The sequence below is a fragment of the Stegostoma tigrinum genome, chromosome 26, assembly GCF_030684315.1.
Source record: "Stegostoma tigrinum isolate sSteTig4 chromosome 26, sSteTig4.hap1, whole genome shotgun sequence".
In the NCBI taxonomy this organism is placed as follows: Eukaryota; Metazoa; Chordata; class Chondrichthyes; order Orectolobiformes; family Stegostomatidae; genus Stegostoma; species Stegostoma tigrinum.
Genome location: NC_081379.1, coordinates 13,886,097 through 13,910,119, shown reverse-complemented (window position 1 = coordinate 13,910,119; position 24,023 = coordinate 13,886,097). Strand labels below are relative to the sequence as shown.

At 42.0% G+C, this 24,023-nt stretch overlaps 1 protein-coding gene across 7 annotated transcripts in view; it reads right to left on the bottom strand.

Moving 5' to 3' along the window:
* Positions 1-286: 286 nt before the first annotated feature.
* The window catches only part of LOC125463994 (rabphilin-3A-like), a 214,379-nt gene continuing 190,642 nt past the window's right edge, over positions 287-24,023 (bottom strand). For all 7 annotated transcript variants that reach the window (XM_059654974.1, XM_059654975.1, XM_059654979.1 and 4 more), the window contains 3 exons: positions 20,474-20,555; positions 14,508-14,604; positions 287-6,220 (listed from right to left, as the gene is read on the bottom strand). In XM_059654974.1, coding sequence (XP_059510957.1) covers positions 6,090-6,220; positions 14,508-14,604; positions 20,474-20,555 — 310 coding nt within the window. In that variant the 3' untranslated portion in view covers positions 287-6,089. The remainder of the gene's footprint in view (positions 6,221-14,507; positions 14,605-20,473; positions 20,556-24,023) is intronic.

Here is a 24,023-nt window from a genome sequence, read left to right as displayed (position 1 = left end):
AATACGATAAGAACTTGTGAATTGTTTTTGCCACGATACAAATCTCGCACGCAATGGGGTTTTACTCACTGCTGAGGTCTCTGGAGGCAGGCCCTGTCACCCCTCTGTGCACCCACCAGGCTTCAGATTTCATTATTATAATTCAGGAAGGAAAGGGGTGAGATTGCCTTAATTTTACATGAAATTTTAAAGGCGAAGTTAGTTCCCACGTTCTCCATGAGGGAGCGTGTAGGTATAGTAACACAGCATAAAAACCCACGACCACCAAAGCCACAATACTGTCCATCACCTGCACCATCTTTTTTATTGTGTTAGCTTAGAGCAAGACAGGATTGTGTGTTATATCGCTTTACAGGCAACATCAGGACAAAGTGGTTCACAGCTTATATCTGCATGCACTGGAAGACAGCCTAAGTATTGCGGGCACCTCAATACAAAATCAAGTTTTGGTTTCTTATATCCAACTGAATGTATATCCACTGCGAAACATCATGCAGCTTCCTAGGTAACCAGTTTGAACATGCTGATTAAAAAGATATCACATGCTATTTGCAAACACAGCTTAGGCTGGACCAACTGTATAACTGGTCATCTTCAGTGTTGGTGGATTTTTCTTTTACCCAGAAGCACACAAAAGAGACATTTTATTTTTTTCTGGATATTAGCATTAAATTAGATCCTATCATTGTTGCTTTTGAATGATTCAACTCTATAAGAGCCCCAAATATAGGTTGTTTTCTGAACTGACTGCTATATAGCAACATGCACTGCCTAAACTCAAAGCAGCAAGTAGATTACAGATAGGTGGACAGAAGCATAGATAGAGATCAGATAATGATACATAATTATTATGAACTATTTCAAACATAAAGGATAAAGCACTTTGTGTATTAGGACAATGACAAGTAAGGATTAAAATTACTGTCCGATTTCCATTCTGCTGTTAAAAAGAGCCATTTTCTTACTGACTGCTTTGATGTCCTTCTCCAGAATCATGTGGAAGCTGTTTAGCAAAGGTTTGATAACAAGGAGTATTCTGATCCATGCACCCGTTATAAGGGAACTAATTACAATAGTATCACATTGTCAAATGTGCATGATATTACGTACTGTCTTACATTTTGGGAAGTTTTAGAAAGATTCAATGGTAATCCAAGGAATCTCAGTAAACTACTGTGTGGTTTTAAAAAACCTCAGCAAGTGTCAGCGTGACTCTGGGAGATATCAGCACCCTGCACCATATGTATTTGATTCAACCAGGTAGTTCACTAATACTTTATCAGGGGCATTAGGGATCGGCAGCTGCGATACCCATATCCCGCGATATATTGAAAAAAGTGAAATCTCAAAACGTCTCTACCCACCTGTGAAATATTGAGGGGTTTCAATAAGATTTAATGAATCCATGATATGCCTTATGATTTCTATATGTAAGTATTTGGTAATGGAGGAATTCAACACTCCATCTGACTGAATGCTGTTTTAGTTACTATGATGCTGTTGAACCTCAATGATGCGCTATCGTATTCTAATATTCTACTGCGGAGGTGGAAGTTTGGAATAATAGCTAAAAAGCCACAATTAAGAAATGAACTTAACATAACATTTGAAATTCAAAGATTGAAAATGTAAAGTTCTGAAAATACAGAGTTCAGATTATATTAAGACAATGAGATGAGATTCTCAATTAACTGCAAATTCTTGTAAGACTATTGTTAAATGTGCCAAATTTGTCTGACAAGAACGAGTGAGGATGTGCTTCTCTAGATTATTTCTTACACAATAGTTATAAAATCAGACAGGTGAAATTACATAGGTTTTGCATATCTGTTAATGCAGTTAAGTGTAAGTCTCAGGTGGAAACATAAGAGAAAATTAACATATTTGACATGGATATTTGCCATTCCAATGAAGCACCACAGAAAGGCATCAAAGCTGCCCAAAATTGATGACCTGTTAATACTGTAGGAAGTAACGGTCAGTGACCTACTGATGTTGTTACTAGATGCCACTATCATATTTGATTAAATACTGTATCATAACCTATTTACAAAGAGTTCAAGACATCTAGACGTACAAAATCATTACAACGCAATTTGTTTCTCCATGCTGACTCTTCAGATTCTGTGCTAAGCTTCATAGAATAGGCAGGAGTGTCTGAATGAATAGTTAGCTTCAGAATCATCCATCTCACATTGGTTGAGATAGAATTGAAAAAAAACTGGAAGACAATTATTATTTGATTGATAAGCTCCTGAACACAACAGTTGCTTCTGGAAAATATTTTGTACCAAGTATTTTCTTTCTTCTAAACCTCCATCCTGGCCAATTAATGAAGATTTGGGAATTAGGTGACAGTTTGCATACACAGAACAGAGAATGAAAAAATTCAGTTCAGTAAGGTGCTCCGGAGATATTCATGTTCTGGCAGATATGGTTTCGTGTCTCCTGTTGCAATACTATTGTGATCTCATTGTGCTTGTTAAACAGTTAATGCTTGACATTTGTGCCATTATAATTTGTCTGCAACAAGGCACAGCTAATAATTCCACACCGACTAATGTACTTGCATTGCCCCAGGAATACTGAAATTAAGTTTTCCAAATCAATCATCCCAGAACAGGAAAGTTATTCTGATTGCCATTGGCAATTATGCTTTTTGTTGCCTGAAATTCCCACCATAAATCTCTTTACCACCCAAGTTATTTCTCAAAATGTTGCATTGTCTAATCTTTTCATTGGTGTCAAATTTTATTTGATAACATTCTTGTTGACCACCATGGAATTCTTCAGTATGTTTATGGTGCAAAATGCACAATATTGCTGTTGTAAATTTTCTTGCATTTGCTGGGTGGTGTAGGAGATGAGTTTTGTTTCCATTACACAATGTTTGCAAGAGTTATGAATTGAAGCACTTTTATCATTTTAGCAGTAAGCATTCATATTAAGCCCATCAATGGCACATTCAGGATGAGCTAAATTAACGCTGCCCCAACTCTACACCAACAAGTTGGTTCTATATCTTCCAGATTCAGAAAACCTTCAATATGTAATTCCATTTTCCACACAAGGATGCAGTTTTCCTCTTGAGTAAGACATCTACATAAATTATGAACAAATTTTTGTTTTGCAAACCAACATAACAGTTTATCAATTCCATGACCACACCTAATTAATTTCAATTAAGACCTTAATGGCCAGCAGGGAGAAAGAGAAGCAGCTGCTTTCACGCATTAGTCAGAAGTGATTTTATACCCAGGTGCCAAAGGTGACAGCACATAGTAACCAAAGTCCCCTTGTTTAATCTTCCTTTCTCTAGATGGGTCTAAATTGTTGCAAAGGTTACTGATTGACCTGCTCTCTGGCTCTATGTGGATTTAAATGTGGGGATGGATGAGGTTGTTCTCTTTGGAATTAAGAAAGATAGATAACTAAATGGTGAGAAGGCAATGGAGACTATGATAAGTCAGTACTGTTAAAAAGCACTTAAGATTATGCTGTCATTCAGTGACTATTTCATCCTCCTTTCCTTGTTAATTCCTTTTATTGCTGACCTCTTTAATTGCAAGGTAACAGAGGTATAGATAGATTGAGAAGATAATTAAATTTTTGGATATGTGTGGCTTCATTAAACAGAGGACGTGTGGACACAAAAAAAAAGTCTATGCTGGAACTCTGAAACAGAAACTGCAAATGTTGGAAACACAATAGTTCAGGCAACATCTGTGTAGGAGACAGATAATTCATCCAGTCAGGCATTCTCTTCAAGGGTCAAGTATTGCCTGTTGTCTCAAATGCTGAACGTTACTAAATTTTGTTTCAGAAGTTATTTGAACAGTTCTTTTTACCACCTACATTCCTCACGTCTCTCAGACAGAAGCTCTACATAAGGTAAGTACAAGAAATCCTCTCAGTACGTCAGAAAGATGAGCCACTAGCAATCAGCATTGGATACTCCCTATAATTTGGAGCATTAAAATAATATGCAGGATCTCCTAAAGTCATCCTAAATTCATTTTAATTTAATCATTTTAATTAAAACTATGATCAAAAGTGCAGAAATTATGGATGATGCAGCACCTAAAGCATAGTTTAAAAAAAAACCTTTTCTAATGATAGTTGTCTTATACAACCAAGTTTTGAAACTACTCTGTATCAGAAACAGTCCTCCAGAATTTCCCTTTTACTTTGGAATCTTCCCCCATGCCCATTTTAAAAATTAAATCTTTGTAGGAATTCATTTACACTCTGTGTAAATCATTCATAAATGACCCTTATTCTACAGAATTACCTCAAACTTATCAAAAGGTAACTCTTTCTTCTCTCTTGTCTTGTGTATTTTTTGTTCCTGTTTTGTGTTTTATTGCAAATGGGTTAGACACAGCCTGATAGCAGATACGTCATTTGGAACTTCTTCCCATTCATGTTATGACCTTGCATTCAGTGGTGGCACAAATAGGAATAAAATGCTGAGGGCAGCCCTTGGCATTGATGGTGTTAGGTGAGAGGGTTTTCTTTATAAAATAGTTACCCCCTTTTCCCGCTAACAAATAAATATTGCAATAACAAAGAGATCAAGAAGCATCCAGAGATTTCCCTTTGCAACTTTAAGCATTTCGGCATTATATATTTTTCCTTTAAATTCTCTCCTCTATGCTGCTCTAGGTATGTTTCTCTTAAAAAGTAGGTCAAACATTGAGTTCTGTGCTAGAATGGAAATACCCATTTTTGGAAGCTAATGATTCTCTATCGCATAGGGTTAGAACATTCTAAAGTACTAGATGACTCCATCTTTATGCTCAAAATACTTTTAATAAACCTATTGATCTAGGTAAAAACGTTATTTTAGAGCTTAAAGTTCACTGTCAAAGAGATTGATGCAATTGCTTTTTCAGCAATTACAGGACTTTAATCAGTTGAAATCAAATTGCTTTTCCATTAGAGACAATGGTCAGGAAATTCTGCATCCTTTGCTATGGCAGAAGTACAATGTGGTATTGCTTGTACCCGGTGCTGTGCTGGTTAGTGATCCTACCCTATACCTTGGAAATGCAAGTCATTTGAAGCAGCCACTTGTAGGTCTAGTGACGCAACAGAGATTCATGTTGATTGAGGAGATGGACATTGGTATTGACAGTTTACTATTGTGAAAAAAAAGTCGGAGAACTGAATCAGGTTAAAATGGAAAGGAATGTTGTCAGTCTTCTCAGATTACAATTCTTTTCTAAACTGTAGGGACCTGCCAAAATCCTAAAAGACAAACATATCCAGGAAGCCCCAGACCAGGACTCAAAAAATGTCTTACTGTGGTAGAAGCTGAGAAGTGCAATCTTAAAGGGTAGAAAACCTATGGATCCACAGTCAGCCCCAGGATCCAGATTCCACTGCATGTGAACTCTTGGATTAGTCTGGTGAGTATAAATCAGCACAAAGATTGGAGGTGAAAGTTGTTGCATGCAGGTTTCAGCCGATCACCTGCCTTGGTACAGAATACCCACTGTAAAATGCAGGGATAGGAACAGAAATCGTGGGTCCTGGTTATGTTCCTGGTCCCAGCCCATGGCACAGCGGCTTGCTCGAGCCCTGGACTCCTGTCTACTGGGCCCTCATGCACCCCACTATCTAGAACCTGGTAATCAGCCAGTGCCACAATATTGTGGAAACTGCATGTTCCTCCATCACCATGATTAGTTCAGCTGGGTCTAATTGGATAACATTTGTCAAAGAAAGGCCAAGTGCTTCTAGAAAGTAAAGAGATGCAAACCCAGGTCTTAGTTTAATGTGACCAGGTTTTCCCAGGATACTGTTTGGGAACCTTTAAGGAGGTGAGGAGAAGAAGTAATATCAGAGTGATCATGTACCATTTTTCTCAGTGATGTTTCGCATGTACGGTGCAGTGATGTGTTCCAAGATGATTGTAGTATATAGTTTGTACGTAAACAAAAGACAAATGTTGATGACACACTTTTCACAGAAATATCCCCTCATCAAAGTATTTTCAAATGAAACAGCATGAGATGAACAGAGGAGGAGGCAAGTGACCAAATTTGATGGCACAAACTGAACGTAGGCCCTGGTAAGAACGCAGCTCAGTCACTGGGAATGGGATTTGCATTGTAGAGAGTATGCCAGCGTTCAATCTTTTTATCCTTGTTCTTCAGGCACTCGTACCAGTGCTTTAAGCAGTCACCTTTAGCGTTAATGCCCATTATGATACTGCCTGTTACAGAGAGAAAAAACATGATATTATACACTAATAGCCTAAAAGTATCAAATAACAGAGACACTGGACAAGGAAGACGAAGCCATTGGTATCCTAATTAAAGGCAATACATTTCAATCCAATATTATGCCTGAAGAAATGACAAACCCTGTATATGTATTGGACTATCCAACTGTGTAAATCTGCCTGTATTCTAAACTGTGTGGTTACTGACACCAACGATTCGAGAAGATATATAAACTTTTCATAAGATTAGCACTTGTTTAAAAGAAAATAGATTTTGCTCAATTCAGGTTTCCAAATCAAACTTTAAGCTTCCTAAAAATGTTAATGCATCAAAGGTGCTGTATAATGTAAGGTGTTTTCACATTGAGTAAATTGGATTCTGCTGTGGCACAGATGCACTTCAGGAGCTGATCTCATCCAGGTTGGTGGCTGAACCACTAAATTGGTTTTCTTAGATTAAGATGTAAAATGATAACAGACAATTAGTTTAACAGGAAATAAAAACAAAGAAGAGAATATTGAAAATGTGCAGCAGGTTAGTCACCAACTTAGCTCTTGTTCGGTCCCAGTACAGCAATATCCTTTGGAAATTGGCTGCTTCCAAAGAAAGGGGAAATAAACAATACCAGAAGTGTTGTCTACCTGTAAATGTTGCCAGCTTCGAGGTTTTCTGCCGTTGTACAAAAGCAACATGCAGGCTGGCTCCAGCTTTGATATCTGATCTAACTGAATCCTCTGAAAATCTCCTGCCTGCCAACTTCTCAGATTCTTCACTGCATTTCTCATGCTATTACCAGCTAGTAATCTAGAGGATGCCTGGTGATATCACTCAGTACATCTGACTTTCATTTTTCTGCCTATTCTAGGCAAACCCTTGCCAGAGAAACCCTCAGAAAAGGCACATGAAGCAGATGGATTGGTGACCTGGCTTCATGGGGTTCTGCTCCCTTTTCATCTGAGTTTCCACACTGGAAATAAGCAAGTGTGGAGTACAAATTAAAGGAAGACCAAATCACCCAAGATGTCTTTCTTATTCAATCAAACAGTATGTATTTGAGGAAGTTATTAGGTGGAACCATAATCCTTTTTAGTGAACTACTTGATTCTTGTGATTAAAACAGAGCTTTAGTAGCTATAATAGGATTAACATCATGAATAGCTGAGACTAATGTGTTTGATCAGGTTCCATGATTTAAATAGCATTACTTGTTCAATGAAAAGCTTACTAGGTTAAATGGAAATGGATGTCAAGTTGAATCGTATGTGCTCCGAATTCCTTGTCAGAATTTTAAAGGCTGAATAGTAGTGCCTGAAAAGTTAAATAATCAGCATTACTTTAACAACCTTAATTAATGATTTTATTGGAAAAATTGGTGTTGATGTCATTTTGTTTTCACAGAAACAGCTTTTGTGGATACAAATTTCTGATCATCCATCTGTCTCAAAGGCAAAGGTAGAAGGTATTGCTGAGGGAGATGGGGCCAGGACTAATTTTTAAACTTTTTCCCACATTTCTCGCTGATTTTCTCAACATGTATCATTCCTTTTTTCCTATTTCGTTCACTCCAAATACGTTATGGTAGAATATTAGATTATTTTCCTCTTGTCTTCAAATATTTCCTCTCATATCCTGTCTCATTTGACATAAACTAGTACATGAACTTTACACTTTATTCCAGAATTTAAAAATCTAATAATTGCTACGTAGGACAGAACATAGACATTACTACAAGGAGACCAGAAATGAAAGCTTTTCATCTTGCACTCATCATGACTGAAATGCTAAAAAACCATCTTAGAAAGCATATCACTTTCCTAACGGAAAATATTTAATGTGTGGACATATTCTTTTAGCCTACAAAGGGCCCGAAGTACGAAAAAATGCAGGTTTTTATACATTTGTGTAAATATATCACAATAAACCAACTACCTGACTGTGAGAGTAATGTCTAAATCTGAGCTTTCAACCTCTATTTACTTTTCCACTTCCTTTTTGTTTCCTTGGATGGCTCCTTAGGTTGAATTTGCCAGTTCTCTACAATTCTCTACTCCAGCCTAACCACACTACAACTGATAATGTTCCACACTTTCAGATAGTAAGACTTGCTACCCATTTTAAATTTCCAACTTTTGTGGTTTTTACTTCTAACTTTTGATATTTTATCCTGTGGCTTTTGTCCATTTGGTTTGACATTCCATATATATTCCATATACCAGTGAGCTCAAAGATGAAGCAAAGAAGTACTGACAATGGATGAGTTATAAATATATGGCATAAAGACATGCAGAATACATCTGAGATCACAAGATTATTACATGGATTCCATCTAAATCCAAAATATTTTAAAATCTCCCAGGCAGCCAGTACTACCATTCCAATATGTGATTTTATTACTTTTTATTGGGTGCCAATATCTAGAAGATAAAGGTAAATGGAAATTGGGTATCATGTACATCACCACTCAATAATTCTTCTGCCATGGTCCCTGTTCACCCTCACCTATACAGCTCTGCAGATTTATATCGGGGAAAACAATTTGTCCAATTCAACCATGTGTTTGCTTTTCTCTACAGTTATCAAAAAAGTGCATTTCCCATGAAGGAGTGATCATAGATCAATTTCATCCAGGTGGGGACATTACCTTTACCAGTGTTAGATGCAAGTTCCTTTTTGGTAAATAAAATTTCAACAATGGGCGTCCAGCTCACTCATCTGAGGAATAACAGACAAAAGTGGCGAGTAATTGCAAGGTTGGAGAGTCAAGCTGAGAACAACCTGTGTATTTTGGAAGAGCAAGTTCAATTTCACAGCAGTCTGTGTGTCTCAGTTAAATATCTTTTCCCAAACATGTGCTTAAAAGAAGCACATGTGATTTGAGCTGTCCTATCATAAAAGGCCCAAGTTGTATTCATATATATACACTGGTTAGGATTTGGTATATTCTCAGATGGTTACGGTTTTAGCTATTATTTTACAAATGTGTCTTGTGGCTATGTAATGATAGGTTCTCTGCAGCAAAGACAGAATCCTGAATCCTATTGTCATTCTCATGCCAAGGTTAAGGACGTCTTTTCTGCGCTGGAGAGGAACTTGGAGTGGGAGGGGAAGGGTACCGTCGTTGTTTGCACTCGTAGGTACCAATGATAAAGGTCAGTAACAGAAAGAAGTTCTGCTGAGGGGTGAGGAGCAGCTTGGATAAATTAGAAAGCAGAATCACAAAAATAGTACGCTCTGAAATAGTAATTGAGCCATGTGCAAATTGGCATAGGGTAAATGAGATTTGGCAGATAAACGCACAGCATAGAGATTGCTGGGGGAGAAATGGGTTTTGATTCATGGGCACTGAGAAGAGAGATAGCAGTTCTGTTGGGACAGGCTTTATTTGAACCATGCTGGGACCAATGTCCTGGTAAATCATATAACAGAATAAGGGGACTCTCATTTACAACTGAGAAGCAAAGGAATTTCTTCTCCCAGAAAGTAATGAATGTTTAGAATTTTGTACCCAGACAGCAGTGGAGGCTAGATCACAAAGTATTCAAAGAGAAGATGGATATGTATTTGAAATATTAGGAAATTGAGGACTATGAAGAGCTCACATGAAAGAGGAGTTGAGTCCTGGGTCAGTTCAGCCAATACCTAACTGAATGGTGAGACAGAATTGAGGAACTGAATGGCCATTCTGCTCCTCATCCTTGTTTCCTGATATAGAAATAATAAAGTAATTAAAGTTATTAATTCCCAGAATGCTTCAAGTACAGAACAATGAATGGGCTCAAAATAGATCACTGTTTGATTTGATTCATTATTGTCATACATACCGAGATACAGTCAAAAGTATTGTTTTGTGTGCAATTCAGGTAGATCATACCAAACGTGTGTACATAGGGGTAATAGAACAGAATGTAGAATATAGTGTCACAGCTACAGAGAAAGCGCAGAGAGACATCAACTTTAATATTGACAGGTCTGTTCAAAAATCTGACAACAGTGAGGAAGAAGCTGTTCTTGAATCTCTTGGCACAAATATTCAAACTTTTGTACTTTGGTTCAAAGGAAGGTGGTGAAAGAGCATATAACCAGGGTAGGAGGGATCTCTGATGACATTGGTTGCTTTCCCAAGGCAGTGGGAACTACAGACTAATTCAATGGAAGCAAGGTTGGTTTGCATGTTGGACTGGGCTGTGTAGAATAGACAATGAGTTCAGGCTAGTTATCTGCATGCTAGATGGTAAACAGATTGACCATCTGGAAGTTTATTGGACCTACTTTATCTCTGGGGTTCACATTCACATTGACACTTGGAATGTCAAAATGAATCATCTGGCATGTGCACGTGTCTGCTAGAAGCCTGTAAAGGTTTTGGCCCCTATTGAGCAATCCATAGACTGGTAGAAGATAAAAGATCAATGGACACTGTGGCCAGGATTTAATTCTTGAGTCTCAATGCCTCCTTCCCCTATCAATCAGTTTGCGAATCGATTGGAGCCCCATGTCCCATCTGTGGACAGACCCAACATAATTTATGTCTATCTGGACATTAAACTGGTTGTGCTGGGCCTCCCACAAGATCAAATACAGCCATCAGTTTGAGAATCGATCAGACCCCCACATTCAATCTGTGGTAAGGCCCAATGCAATTTAAGTCTGTTAAGACATTTAACAGTCAGTGCTGGGCCTCCAATAAGATCAAGCCCCAGTTTGGAAATTTGACCCTAACAGCAGCTGACCAGACATGGGTGAGTAAATCATAGAATCCCTGCAATGTAGATAGAGACATCTGGCCTATTGAGTCTGCCTTGACCCTCCGAACAGCCTACAACCAAACCCACTCCCTCATCCTATTAACCGTGGCTAATCCACCAAGCCTGCACATTCCTGGACACTATTGGGCAATTTCCCTGGGCCAATTCACCTAACCAGCACATCTCTGGACTGTGGGAGGAAACTGGAGCAAACCCACGCCGACATACAGAGAATGTGCAAACTCCACACAGATGGTCACCCAAGGCTAGAATCGAACCCAGGTCCCTGGTGCTGTGAGGCAGCGGTGCTACTGCTTTGCTGCTTGTGCCATCCTGAGTGGAGTGGGATAGGATTTGTGGGGTTGAGCAGATTTAGAAAAATCAAAGGCAAGGGCAACTATTTGCTTTCCACCAGCCCCTCTTCCTGATGTCAGGTCCTTTGATTGGCCACAGTGGACCTGACAGCAAGGACCCTTCCCCTGCCACAGTTGTAGACAAACCCAATGGATTAAGCTAGATAGTATCAGAGATAATGGGAACTGCAGATGCTGGAGATTCCAAGATAATAAAATGTGAGGCTGGATGAACACAGCAGGCCAAGCAGCATCTCGGGAGCACAAAAGCTGACGTTTCGGGCCTAGACCCTTCATCAGAGAGGGGGATGGGGGGAGGGAACTGGAATAAATAGGGAGAGAGGGGGAGGCGGACCGAAGATGGAGAGTAAAGAAGATAGGTGGAGAGGGTGTAGGTGGGGAGGTAGGGAGGGGATAGGTCAGTCCAGGGAAGACGGACAGGTCAAGGAGGTGGGATGAGGTTAGTAGGTAGCTGGGGGTGCGGCTTGGGGTGGGAGGAAGGGATGGGTGAGAGGAAGAACCGGTTAGGGAGGCAGAGACAGGTTGGACTGGTTTTGGGATGCAGTGGGTGGGGGGGAAGAGCTGGGCTGGTTGTGTGGTGCAGTGGGGGGAGGGGATGCACTGGGCTGGTTTAGGGATGCAGTAGGGGAAGGGGAGATTTTGAAACTGGTGAAGTCCACATTGATACCATATGGCTGCAGGGTTCCCAGGCGGAATATGAGTTGCTGTTCCTGCAACCTTCGGGTGGCATCATTGTGGCAGTGCAGGAGGCCCATGATGGACATGTCATCAAGAGAATGGGAGGGGGAGTGGAAATGGTTTGCGACTGGGAGGTGCAGTGGTTTGTTGCGAACTGAGCGGAGGTGTTCTGCAAAGCGGTCCCCAAGCCTCCGCTTGGTTTCCCCAATGTAGAGGAAGCTGCACCGGGTACAGTGGATGCAGTATACCACATTGGCAGATGTGCAGGTGAACCTCTGCTTAATGTGGAATGTCATCTTGGGGCCTGGGATGGGGGTGAGGGAGGAGGTGTGGGGACAAGTGTAGCATTTCCTGCGGTTGCAGGGGAAGGTGCCGGGTGTGGTGGGGTTGGAGGGCAGTGTGGAGCGAACAAGGGAGTCACGGAGAGAGTGGTCTCTCCGGAAAGCAGACAGGGGAGGGGATGGAAAAATGTCTTGGGTGGTGGGGTCGGATTGTAAATGGCGGAAGTGTCGGAGGATAATGCGTTGTATCCGGAGGTTGGTAGGGTGGTGTGTGAGAACGAGGGGGATCCTCTTGGGGCGGTTGTGTGCATCTTCGGTCCGCCTCCCCCTCTCTCCCTATTTATTCCAGTTCCCTCCCCCCATCCCCCTCTCTGATGAACGGTCTAGGCCCGAAACGTCAGCTTTTGTGCTCCCGAGATGCTGCTTGGCCTGCTGTGTTCATCCAGCCTCACATTTTATTATCTTGGATTAAGCTAGATGACTCTCAGGTGGCATGGAATAATTTTGTTTAATTCTTGAGCCACTACTGAACTCTGATCGACTCAATATTAATTTATGTCAAGTGACTCATTAACAAGCCCAACTGGCAATCCAATAGCAAGTAGTGGGATTCCCACATCAGGACCATCCTAACTCTCCTGGGCTACCAATCATCCTGCCCGTTCAAATGGGTTAAATAAATTGGAGGAAAAATTAATTGTATTTATTTATTTGATCACGACTAACCCAATAAAAGGATTACGTTGCATATATATTTGGATTGAAGTTTGATGATATTGCATAATGTAGTCTCTCACCCTACTTGAAGAAAATGCAAATGAAGATATTTTAAGCCTTGACCCTCCGAACAGCCTACAACCAAACCCACTCCCTCATCCTATTAACCATGGCTAATCCACCAAGCCTGCACATTCCTGGACACTATTGCACAATTTCCCTGGGCCAATTCACCTAACCAGCACATCTTTGGACTGTGGGAGGAAACTGGAGCAAACCCATGCCGATGTAAGCAGCATTTTGTAGATTTGTATAATTGTACACATTCATATTTAGAGTCTGTGACTATTGTTGTAGGCTGTGCTTCTCTAACTGGTGGCATCACCACTCACCTATCTTCTTTACTCTCCATCTTCGGTCCGCCTCCCCCTCTCTCCCTATTTATTCCAGTTCCCTCCCCCCATCCCCCTCTCTGATGAAGGGTCTAGGCCCGAAACGTCAGCTTTTGTGCTCCTGAGATGCTGCTGGGCCTGCTGTGTTCATCCAGCCTCACATTTTATTATCTTGGAATCTCCAGCATCTGCAGTTCCCATTATCTCTGAGAATATGATGTGTTGTCATGCTGTGACAGAAGGACGGTAGAAATGACTCTCCTGTCTTACGAGTAGTATTTACTCTGCTTACACGAACTAAATCTTCTGCCATGGGTCCGGAGTTTAATGCCATGTGAGCCAGCCCATGTTTCGTCCACTTCACTCAGAAACCGTATGATGCTATCTCAGAAGTGGAAGGCTGCGTTGTGTCACATAGTGATTCCTAACCTAGTCATGACAAGTCTCTGCTCCTACTAAGCACTTAATGTGGGCACAAACCACACTTACCTGTTGTGGACAGGGACTGGATGTTGAATGGATTAATTAGGATATTAGAGTGAGAAGTTTACCTCTTCAGGTGAGAATTATAATTCTTTCCACTCAGCCTCGGATCACTGTTGAATTGAAGCAGCCATGATTCGGTTGCATGCTGAACAAGATACAATGGCCTAATGAGCTGAACTCTAGCTGCAGTCTGCACAGTTAGTGCTCCAAAGCCTTAACCTGTCAGTCATCGTCTAAGCCCTTTGAATGTAAATACTTATTAATGAGAAACAGCAACCATTCTCGTGTGTAAGATTTTTTTCTGCAGCCTGTTTTGAAGATTCTTAACATGGTGATGGATTTTCGAATGTGCCAAATACATGTCTAATCATGAAAAAATACTAATCACATCTGCCTGAATACATGTGCAGTTGTGAGAAAATCATTTTCTTCCTAGATGACTCATTGGATGGCCAGAAAATTACATACATGGGAACATGAGAAAAATGTGTCCTTACTGGAAATTCGAGAGAACAGAGGAATAAATACAATAAATAGTCGTGGTCGTTTCCTGTTCCCTAGCATGTGTTCCTTTAATTGAAAACATTTCCAATTCTTAACTCACCAATATAATCATTGGCTTTGCCAATGTCATAATCCCACACAGACAGTTCCAGAGTTTTCTTAGCAAGGTCATTGTGTTTAATATCATAGAAGAATTCCTGCAGAAAAAGGAAATGAATTGATAACTATATGCTTCTGACTTACATAAGAAGAAAATAAACAGCTGCTATCAATTCTGTGAGCACTTAGAATGGGATTGACGTCAGGAGATAGAAGGGAGAGGAGACTTTAAGCATCAGTGCATTTGAAAATCTATTGTAATGGGGTCTTATACGGGATCCTTTGAGATAGCTGACTTAAAATCAGCTATAGACTCAGACAGTGCAGATGTGGTCATTCAGCCCATTGACTCTGCACTGACATGTGAGCAACAGCTGACTTTCAATCTAATCCCATTTACTAGCATTTGGCCAAAGCGTTAAATGTTATGACCAAGCACTTATTATAAACACCTCAACCATCCTTCCACGCAGCGCATTCCAGACCATCACCACGTCTGGATATAAAACGTTTTTCCTTACATTCCCCCTAAGCTTCTCGCCCATCACCTTGAACCTGTGTCCCCTCATGACTGACCATTCAATTAATGGGAACAGCTGCTCCTTACCTAGCCTGTCCGTGCCCCTCATAACCTTGTATACCTCAATCAGATTGCCCTTCAGTCTCCTTTGCTTCAACAAAACCAACGCAAACCTATCCAAAGTTTCCTCATAACTTCAATTTTCTATCCTAAGCAGCATCGTGATGAATCCCCTCTGCACCCCCTCCAGTGCAATCACACCCGTTTGTAATGTGGTGACCAAATATGCACACAGTACTCTGGCTGGGATTTCACCAAAGTTCTACATCACTCCAACATGACTTCTCTGCTTTTGTAAGCTACGCCTCAATTGATAAGGGCAAGTGTCCCATATGCCTTTGTCACCACCCTCCGAACACACCCTTCGCTTTCAGTCTATGGGCAAACACTCCAAGGTCCCTTTGTTCCACAGAATTTCCTGGGGTCATGCCATTCATTGAATTCTTTTTTGTGCTGAATTCCATCTGCTGCTCATCTGCCCATTTGACCATCCCAATTACACCCTTTTATAGCTCGAGACACTCAACCTTACTGTTAACCACCCAACTTCATCTCTGCTTTAATTCCTCCATAGTAGGTAAAGTATATATTTTTAAAATTAAAGCCACCATAGTCCTACTGGACCAGAGGACAGCTCTCTCATTAGCGAGAAATGGTGGTGGTTTAACCTGAGGGTCACCACGCCTCAGATGAGGAGAGAGGTTGAGAAGGAGAGTGCTTCATGCTAACCTCAGCTGGTGTGGACGTTGCACCCATAGTTAATACCATTTGACCAGATTAAAGCATGTCCCTTTTCTATCAACTAACTCCTTGATAATAAAATGGGAGGCTGGATGAACACAGCAGGCCAAGCAGCATCTCAGGAGCACAAAAGCTGACGTTTCGGGCCTAGACCCTTCATCAGAGAGGGGGATGGGGTGAGGGTTCTGGAATAAATAGGGAGAGAGGGGGAGGGGAACCGAAGATGGAGAGAAAAGAAGATAGGTGGAGAGAGTATAGGTGGGGAGGTAGGGAGGGGATAGGTCAGTTCAGGGAAGACGGACAGGTCAAGGAGGTGGGATGAGGTTAGTAGGGAGGAGATGGAGGTGCGGCTTGGGGTGGGAGGAAGGGATGGGTGAGAGGAAGAACAGGTTAGGGAGGCAGAGACTGGTTGGACTGGTTTTGGGATGCAGTGGGTGGAGGGGAAGAGCTGGGCTGGTTGTGTGGTGCAGTGGGGGGAGGGGACGAACTGGGCTGGTTTAGGGATGCGGTGGGGGAAGGGGAGATTTTGAAGCTGGTGAAGTCCACATTGACACCATTAGGCTGCAGGGTTCCCAAGCGAAATATGAGTTGCTGTTCCTGCAACCTTCGGGTTGCATCATTGTGGCACTGCAGGAGGCCCATGATGGACATGTCATCTAAAGAATGGGAGGGGGTGTGGAAATGGTTTGCGACTGGGAGGTGCAGTTGTTTGTTGCGAACCGAGCGGAGGTGTTCTGCAAAGCGGTCCCCAAGCCTCCGCTTGGTTTCCCCAATGTAGAGGTAGCCACACCGGGCACAGTGGATGCAGTATACCACATTGGCAGATGTGCAGGTGAACCTCTGCTTAATGTGGAATGTCATCTTGGGGCCTGGGATAGGGGTGAGGGAGGAGGTGTGGGGACAAGTGTAGCATTTCCTGCGGTTGCAGGGGAAGGTGCCGGGTGTGGTGGGGTTGGGCAGTGTGGAGCGAACAAGGGAGTCCTGCAGTGCCACAATGATGCCACCCGAAGGTTGCAGGAACAGCAACTCATATTCCGCTTGGGAACCCTGCAGCCTAATGGTGTCAATGTGGACTTCACCAGCTTCAAAATCTCCCCTTCCCCCACCGCATCCCTAAACCAGCCCAGCTCGTCCCCGCCCCCCACTGCACCACACAACCAGCCCAGCTCTTCCCCTCCACCCACTGCATCCCAAAACCAGTCCAACCTGTCTCTGCCTCCCTAACCTGTTCTTCCTCTCACCCATCCCTTCCTCCCACCCCAAGCCGCACCCCCATCTACCTACTAACCTCATCCCACCTCCTTGACCTGTCCGTCTTCCCTGGACTGACCTATCCCCTCCCTACCTCCCCACCTATACTCTCTCCACCTATCTTCTTTTCTCTCCATCTTCGGTCCGCCTCCCCCTCCCTCCCTATTTATTCCAGAACCCTCACCCCATCCCCCTCTCTGATGAAGGGTCTAGGCCCGAAACGTCAGCTTTTGTGCTCCTGAGATGCTGCTTGGCCTGCTGTGTTCATCCAGCCTCACATTTTATTATCTTGGAATTCTCCAGCATCTGCAGTTCCCATTACCCCTACTCATACCTTGCTTTGAATCTTTAGTCGGGTATTCATTTCTAAGAGTTGATGAGTGTAGCTAACCAGGTGACAATATTTGTATCTTTTGTAGAGACATAATCTTATAATATGAGCAAACTGGCATTCATGGTGGTTTAAAAAGCTTTTTTCCCTGCACTGTTTCAGTTCTGATGGTTATTAAGGCAGCCCATGAACACTAACCCAGCCATGAGTAAGGTAGAATGATATATGTTACCTGGATAATGTATGACATGAACAGATTTAAATCTAACGTAGGTCACTGAACATGCCTGAGTAGCCTGCATTTTATTTAACACCAATTGTAACAGCTCCTGTGTAAACAGTACAAGCCAAGGAATCTAACACAGCAGTAGGTGCTAAACACTAACCCCACTGTTTAGCCAGCCCCTGTTGTTTTTTTTGTAAAATCTGCTAGCCATTGACCAACAGACCAAACAAATTTTTAAATTCCAATATTCATTGAATTAATTCAGACTCATCATGGATTTAATAATAAAATGCTCAAATCTGGCAGAGTTGCAACACCACCAACAAAGTTTTGCAGCTAGTAGAAACAAGGCCAAGTTATTTTATTTAAAACTTTCCCACAGAACACGATCCTGCTTCTTTTGGCCCCACAAGGAATCCTTGTACCTTCCACCACCTCAACTTTCCTCCCTCCCTTGCTAAAATTATAATGATCTCTTTCACCACCCACTGTCTTTACAGCAGATCATATCCCTGAGCTTCCGGTTCAGTTTGAAACCCCACAATTTTCCACTTTTGCCTGCCTGTGTCCATGTATTGCCCCTCAATCAGGAGTAAGCATCGTGACAAGTAGCTGAGAACCAAGATTTAAAATTGTTCAAGCCTCAAGCTAGTACGAGCTTGTGTACCTCCCTCCCAATCCAGGTCTGCACATCGTTGTCCTGTCCCAAGCTAAGTTGGAGCCTCTGTCTCGGAAACTACCTATGCTCCAAGTAGATAAAGTGCTGAATGGAGGCTCTGTGTTCCTCCGTAACTACTTGGCTCAAAACATTAGATGTGATTACATATTGCACCTCATACAGAACCAACTCATATACCAAAAATGCTTTATGAGAATAATTTTGAATGCAGAGTTCTGAGTTACAGAATGATCTGGATGTCTTCAGGCTTGAATCACAGAGGGTACTTCAAGTAATTAGGAAAGCCAATAGGGTGTTATCCTTTATCATGGGGTGGCACAGTGGTTAGCACTGCTGCCTCATAGTGCCAGGGTCCTGGATTCAATTCCAGCCTCGGGTGACTGTCTGTGTGGAGTTTGCACGTATTCCCCGTGTCTGTGTGGATTTCCTCCAGATGCTCTGGTTTCCTCCCACAGTCCAAAGATATGCAGGGTAGGTGAACTGGCTGTGCTAAATTGCCCATAGTATCCAGGGATGTGTAGGTTAGGTGTGTTAGACTTGGGAAATGCAGGGGCAGGGGAATGGGTCTGAGTGGGATGTTCTTCAGAGGGGTGGTGCGGACTTGTTGAACCAAATGGCCTGTTTCCACACTTTAGGGGTTATTTGATTCTATGAACCAACAGATGTCCAGGCTAGGTGTGGATTGGCCATGCTAAATTGCACATAGTATTCAGGGATGTATAGATTAGGGGGATTGGTCCAGGTGGGATGCTCTGAGTATTGGTGTGGACTAGTTGAGCCGAAGGGCCTGCTTCCAGACTGTAGGGATTCCATGATTTATTGAGAGGGGATTAAATACAAATGTAGGAATTTTATGCTTCAGTTATACAGAACACCGATGAGTATTCCTTACCTTTACTTCAGGAAGGACATAAATGTGTTGAGAGTAGCTCAGAGAACACTTACTAAACAAGTACATGTGATAGGCAGGTATTCCTATGAGGAAAGGTTTCACAGGCTAGAACTGAATCTATGTTTTGACAAGTAAATGGTGACTTGATTGAAACAAATAAAATTCTGAGTAGTCACGACAGGGTAGCTTTAGAGAGGATGTATTCTCTTGTGGGAGAAACTAGAACTAAGGGTCATTGTTTAAAAGTAAAGGTTTCCAATTTTAAACAAATGAGGCTCAAGTTTTTCTTTTACAGGCATAAAGAGTCATTGAAACCTACTTCCTGAAAAGCAGCCAAAACAGAGTTCAGGCAAAAGTGGACAGATTCTTGGGAAGGAAAAGAGTGAAAGTTTATCGGGAGTGGGCAGGAATGAGGACTTGAGGTTTCAATCAGATCAACTATGTTGTTACTAAATGGTGAAGCAGGTTTGAGTGCCAGAATAAGCTACTACTCTTTGTTTGTAAGTTTGTCACAGGGATCAATATTATGTTCAGACTATGGTATATTATATGAACCTAAGATCACAATAGTGACTTCTATGAGATGCAGACATCATGCTTTTATGAAATTGGTTTGTCGAATTATTTGGGGGGGGTCCTCAAATACAGCTGGGGAGGCAATGTCCTAATGGTATTATTGCTAGACTATTAATCCCCAGGCCTAGGTAATGTTTTGGGTACAAAGCTAAGAACTGTGGATGCCGGAGATCTGAAACAAAAACAGAAATTGCTAGAGACGCTTAACAGACCTGGCAGTAAGTGTGGGGAGAAAGCAGAATGAAGAGTCACTGGACTCAATGTTAACAGCTTTCTCTCCACAGCTACTGCCAGAGCTGCTCAGCTTCTCCAACAATTTCGGTTTTTGTAATGATCTGAGGACCTGGGTTCAAATCCTACCATGACAGGCAGTAGAATGTGAACTCAATAAAAAACAATCTGGATTTAAGAATCTAATCATGGAACTGTTACTGGTTGTCAAGAAAAACACGTCTGATTTACTAATGTCGTTTAATGAAGGAAACTGCAGACCTTGCCTCGTCGGGCCTACATGTGACTAAAAACACACAGCAATGTGGTTGACTCCTAACTACCCTTTGGGCATTTACGCCTCGCTAGCAACATCCTCTCCCTGTGAATGAATAAGAAAAACAATCAAACGCTTTAGCAGCATTTATGTATAACTACAAACTATTTGTGGATGTTTGCCTATAAGATTGCTGAGTCTCACCTCATTAAATTCAGGGTTCAGTGTCTTCTTCTTGATCTGAGTCTTTTGTTTGGCCTTTTTTCCCATGTCGGGCTTCAGACAGCTGAAACAAATGAAAAGAAGTTTCAACTGAATGCCATTTGCATTAAAGCTAAAATTTCACGAGATGGGGAGAGTTTCTGTCAATTGCAGCTATTGAAGTCAAACATTACAAGCCTGTGACATACAATCATCATGGACTTAATATTGAAAATGTCAAATTAAATTTCGTCTTCTTCCTTATTTCTTTATTTTTTGACCTTTGTATTCTAAGTTTTGATTTAATTTTCTGTGTTTTAAGATGGCGCTGGAGAGCGGTGAAGCTACAACACTTTTCACTATATTTTGTGATGAAGTATGTATGATAATAAATAAATCAAATCAAATCTGGAGTCACACATTAATCCCCAGCCAACCTTTTGCAATGCCATTCAGTAAGTATCTGTTGTAGGGGTGCACTGTCTCAAGGACATTGCATCTAAATTTTCTACACAAGCAGCTTATAGGGAACCAGGAACTTATTTCATGAGAAATCACACGCATGAATTTCTGTCTAATTTTACTCAGGTGTAATAATGTGTTTGAATTTCAAGGCCTACACTTGAGAGGTGTAAACTCCCTCGTTTCTTTAAAGTCGGCATAAGGAGGGGGGAAGTGTTGGGTATTCTAAAAGGCATTACGGTAGACAAATCCCCAGATCCGGATGGGATCTATCCCAGGTTACTGAGGGAAGCGAGAGAGGAAATAGCTGGGGCCTTAACAGATATCTTTGCAGCATCCTTGAGCATGGATGAGGTCTTGGAGGACTGGAGACTTGCTAATGTTGTCCCCTTGTTTAAAAAGGGCAGCAAGGATAATCCAGATAATTATAGACCGGTGAGCCTGATGTCAGTGATGGGGAAGCTGCTGGAGAACATACTGAGGGATAGGATCTATTTACATTTGGAAGAAAATGGGTTTATTAGTGATAGGCAACATGATTTTGTGCAGGGAAGGTCATGTCTTACCAACTTAACAGAATTCTTTGAGGAATTGACAAAGTTGATAGACTTTTACATGGACTTCAGTAAGGCATTTGATAAGGTTCCCCATGGCAGGCTGATGGAGAACGTGAGGTTGCATGGGGCCCAGGGTGTACTAGCTAGATGGATAGAAAACTGGCTGGGCAACAGGAGACAGTTGTAGAGGAGGGGAGTTTCTCAAAATGGAGAACTGTGACCAGTGGTGTTCCACAGCGATCTGTGTTGAGACCACTGCTGTTTGTGATATACATAAATGATCTGGAAGAAGGTAAAAATGGTCTGATTAGCAAGTTTGCAGAAGACACTAAGATTGGTGGAGTAGCAGATAGTGAAGGGGACTGTTGGAAAATGCAGCTGAATATAGCGAGATTGGAGAGTTGGGCGGGGAAATGGCAGTTGGAGTTCAATCCAGGCAAATGCGAGGTGATTCAATTTGGAACATCCAATTCAAGGGCGAACTATATGGTAAATGGAAAAGCCCTGAGGAAAACTGATGCACAGAGAGATCTGGGTATTCAGGTCCATTGTACCCTGAAGGTAGCAACACAGGTCGATAGAGTGGTCAAGAAGGCATGCGGCATGCTTTCATTCGTTGGCCTGAGTACAAGAGTTGGCAGGTCATGTTACAGTTGTATCGGACTTTGGTTCAATCACATTTAAAGTACTGCATACAGTTCTGGTCACCACATTACCAGAAGGATGTGGATGCTTTGGAGAGGGTGCAGATGAGGTTCACCAGGATGTTGCCTTGTAGGAGGGTGCTAGCTATGAAGAGAGGCTGAGTAGATTAGGATTATTTACATTAGAAAGACAGAGGTTGAGGTGGGGGATCTGATTGAGGTCTACAAAATCATGGGAGGTATAGACAGGATGGGTAGCAAGAAACTTTTTCCCTGAGTGGGGTCTCAATTACTAGGGGTCATGATTTCATGGTGAGAGGGGGAAAATTTAAGGGAGATATGCGTGGAAAGTTCTTTACACAGAGGGTGGTGGGTGCCTGGAATGCGTTGCCAGTGGAGGTGGTAGAGGGGATGATAGCATCATTTAAAATGTATCTAGACAGATACATGAATGGGTAGGGAGCTGAGGGATACAGATCCTTGGAAAATAGGAGACAGGTTTCGGTAGAGGATCTGGGCTGGTGCAGGCTTAGAGGCCGAACGGCCTGTACCTATGCTGTAATTTTCTTTGTTCTTTGTTCTAAAGGTACTGATATACTGTTGTGCTTCACCACACTGAATGGATCCTAATCACCTTTCTCAACCGCTCATTTTGCTTTCTTAAATTTGTTCATGGGTTGAGCATCTTGCTGGTGAATAAAGCATTGATTGTGATACGATCTCAGCTGATCGTAATATAAATGAGATCCCACAGTGAAACCCAGCTTGATAGCCCATAGGTTTTAATTCTGCAATTTCATTATCATGGCAGTCAGTCACTGAACCATCGAACAAGAGGCTGTTGGTGTACTTTTACAAAAAGAACATAAGTTCATTATACAAAAGGAAACGGCATTGGACTAAATCTGCCTTTTTTTGACTGAGAGTTGCATCGAGGTTTTTGGATGGATTCTTGCCATGAAGCTCATTGAAATTTCTTGGTCATTTCTTAAAAAATGAACTTCAGTAACTATCTACCCTACCTTATGGTGTCCAATTCTAAACCCATTCTAACACATGCCACATCCAGAATGACCCACCACTCACCAGATATCTGCCGAAACACTGGCATTCCTTGTGCGTGCACCATCTTTAAAAGCCTGTTATGTACCCAAAAAAGCACTGTTCATTGAAGTTGCCTGCATAGTTTCTGAAATTTTCCCTAGTGTAAAAGATGGAGAATTGTCACCTGGCTTTGCAGGCAGGGATTGTGAGGTCCTATTGAATGTGTTGTGCAAACATGGGACTTAGAAATGTAGAAAACAGGAGCTCAATAAAGTCATTCAGCTGTCCAACCCTGCTCCATTATTCAATGTGATAATCACTGATCATCCACTCAGTATCCTGTTTCTATTTTCTCCCCCAACCCTTTGATCCCGTTAGCCCTAAGAACTATATCTACCCATTCCTGCAGGACCAGCAGTGGAGTCCTTAACACAAGTCCATGCCAGTCTTGTCCAAAGTTGAAGACCAGGTTACAGCAGTCTCAATGAATTGAAGGAATGCCCAGCAGTGCAGAAAGGAGATCAATGTCCTTCTCTGCTCGGCCACCATAAGTCTCACCATCTTCCACTGATCCTTCACACTTGCTCTGTCTCTGCTACTCTATGTGCTTGCTCCCAAGGCGCATGCTCTATCACTTTCACTATTGGTTGCTACATTATCCCTTACTCGCTCTCATCCACCCCACTAACTCTGCTTATCATCTCTGCTGTACACTCAATCACTCAGGATACCTGCTGAACTGCACCAAAAGTATTAGCTGTGACATCCACTTTCATCTCTGAAATTACCGCCTGTATCTCATGACAGGAAACAAAAACTGTCCTAACAGGGCAGAAAGAGTCCAGA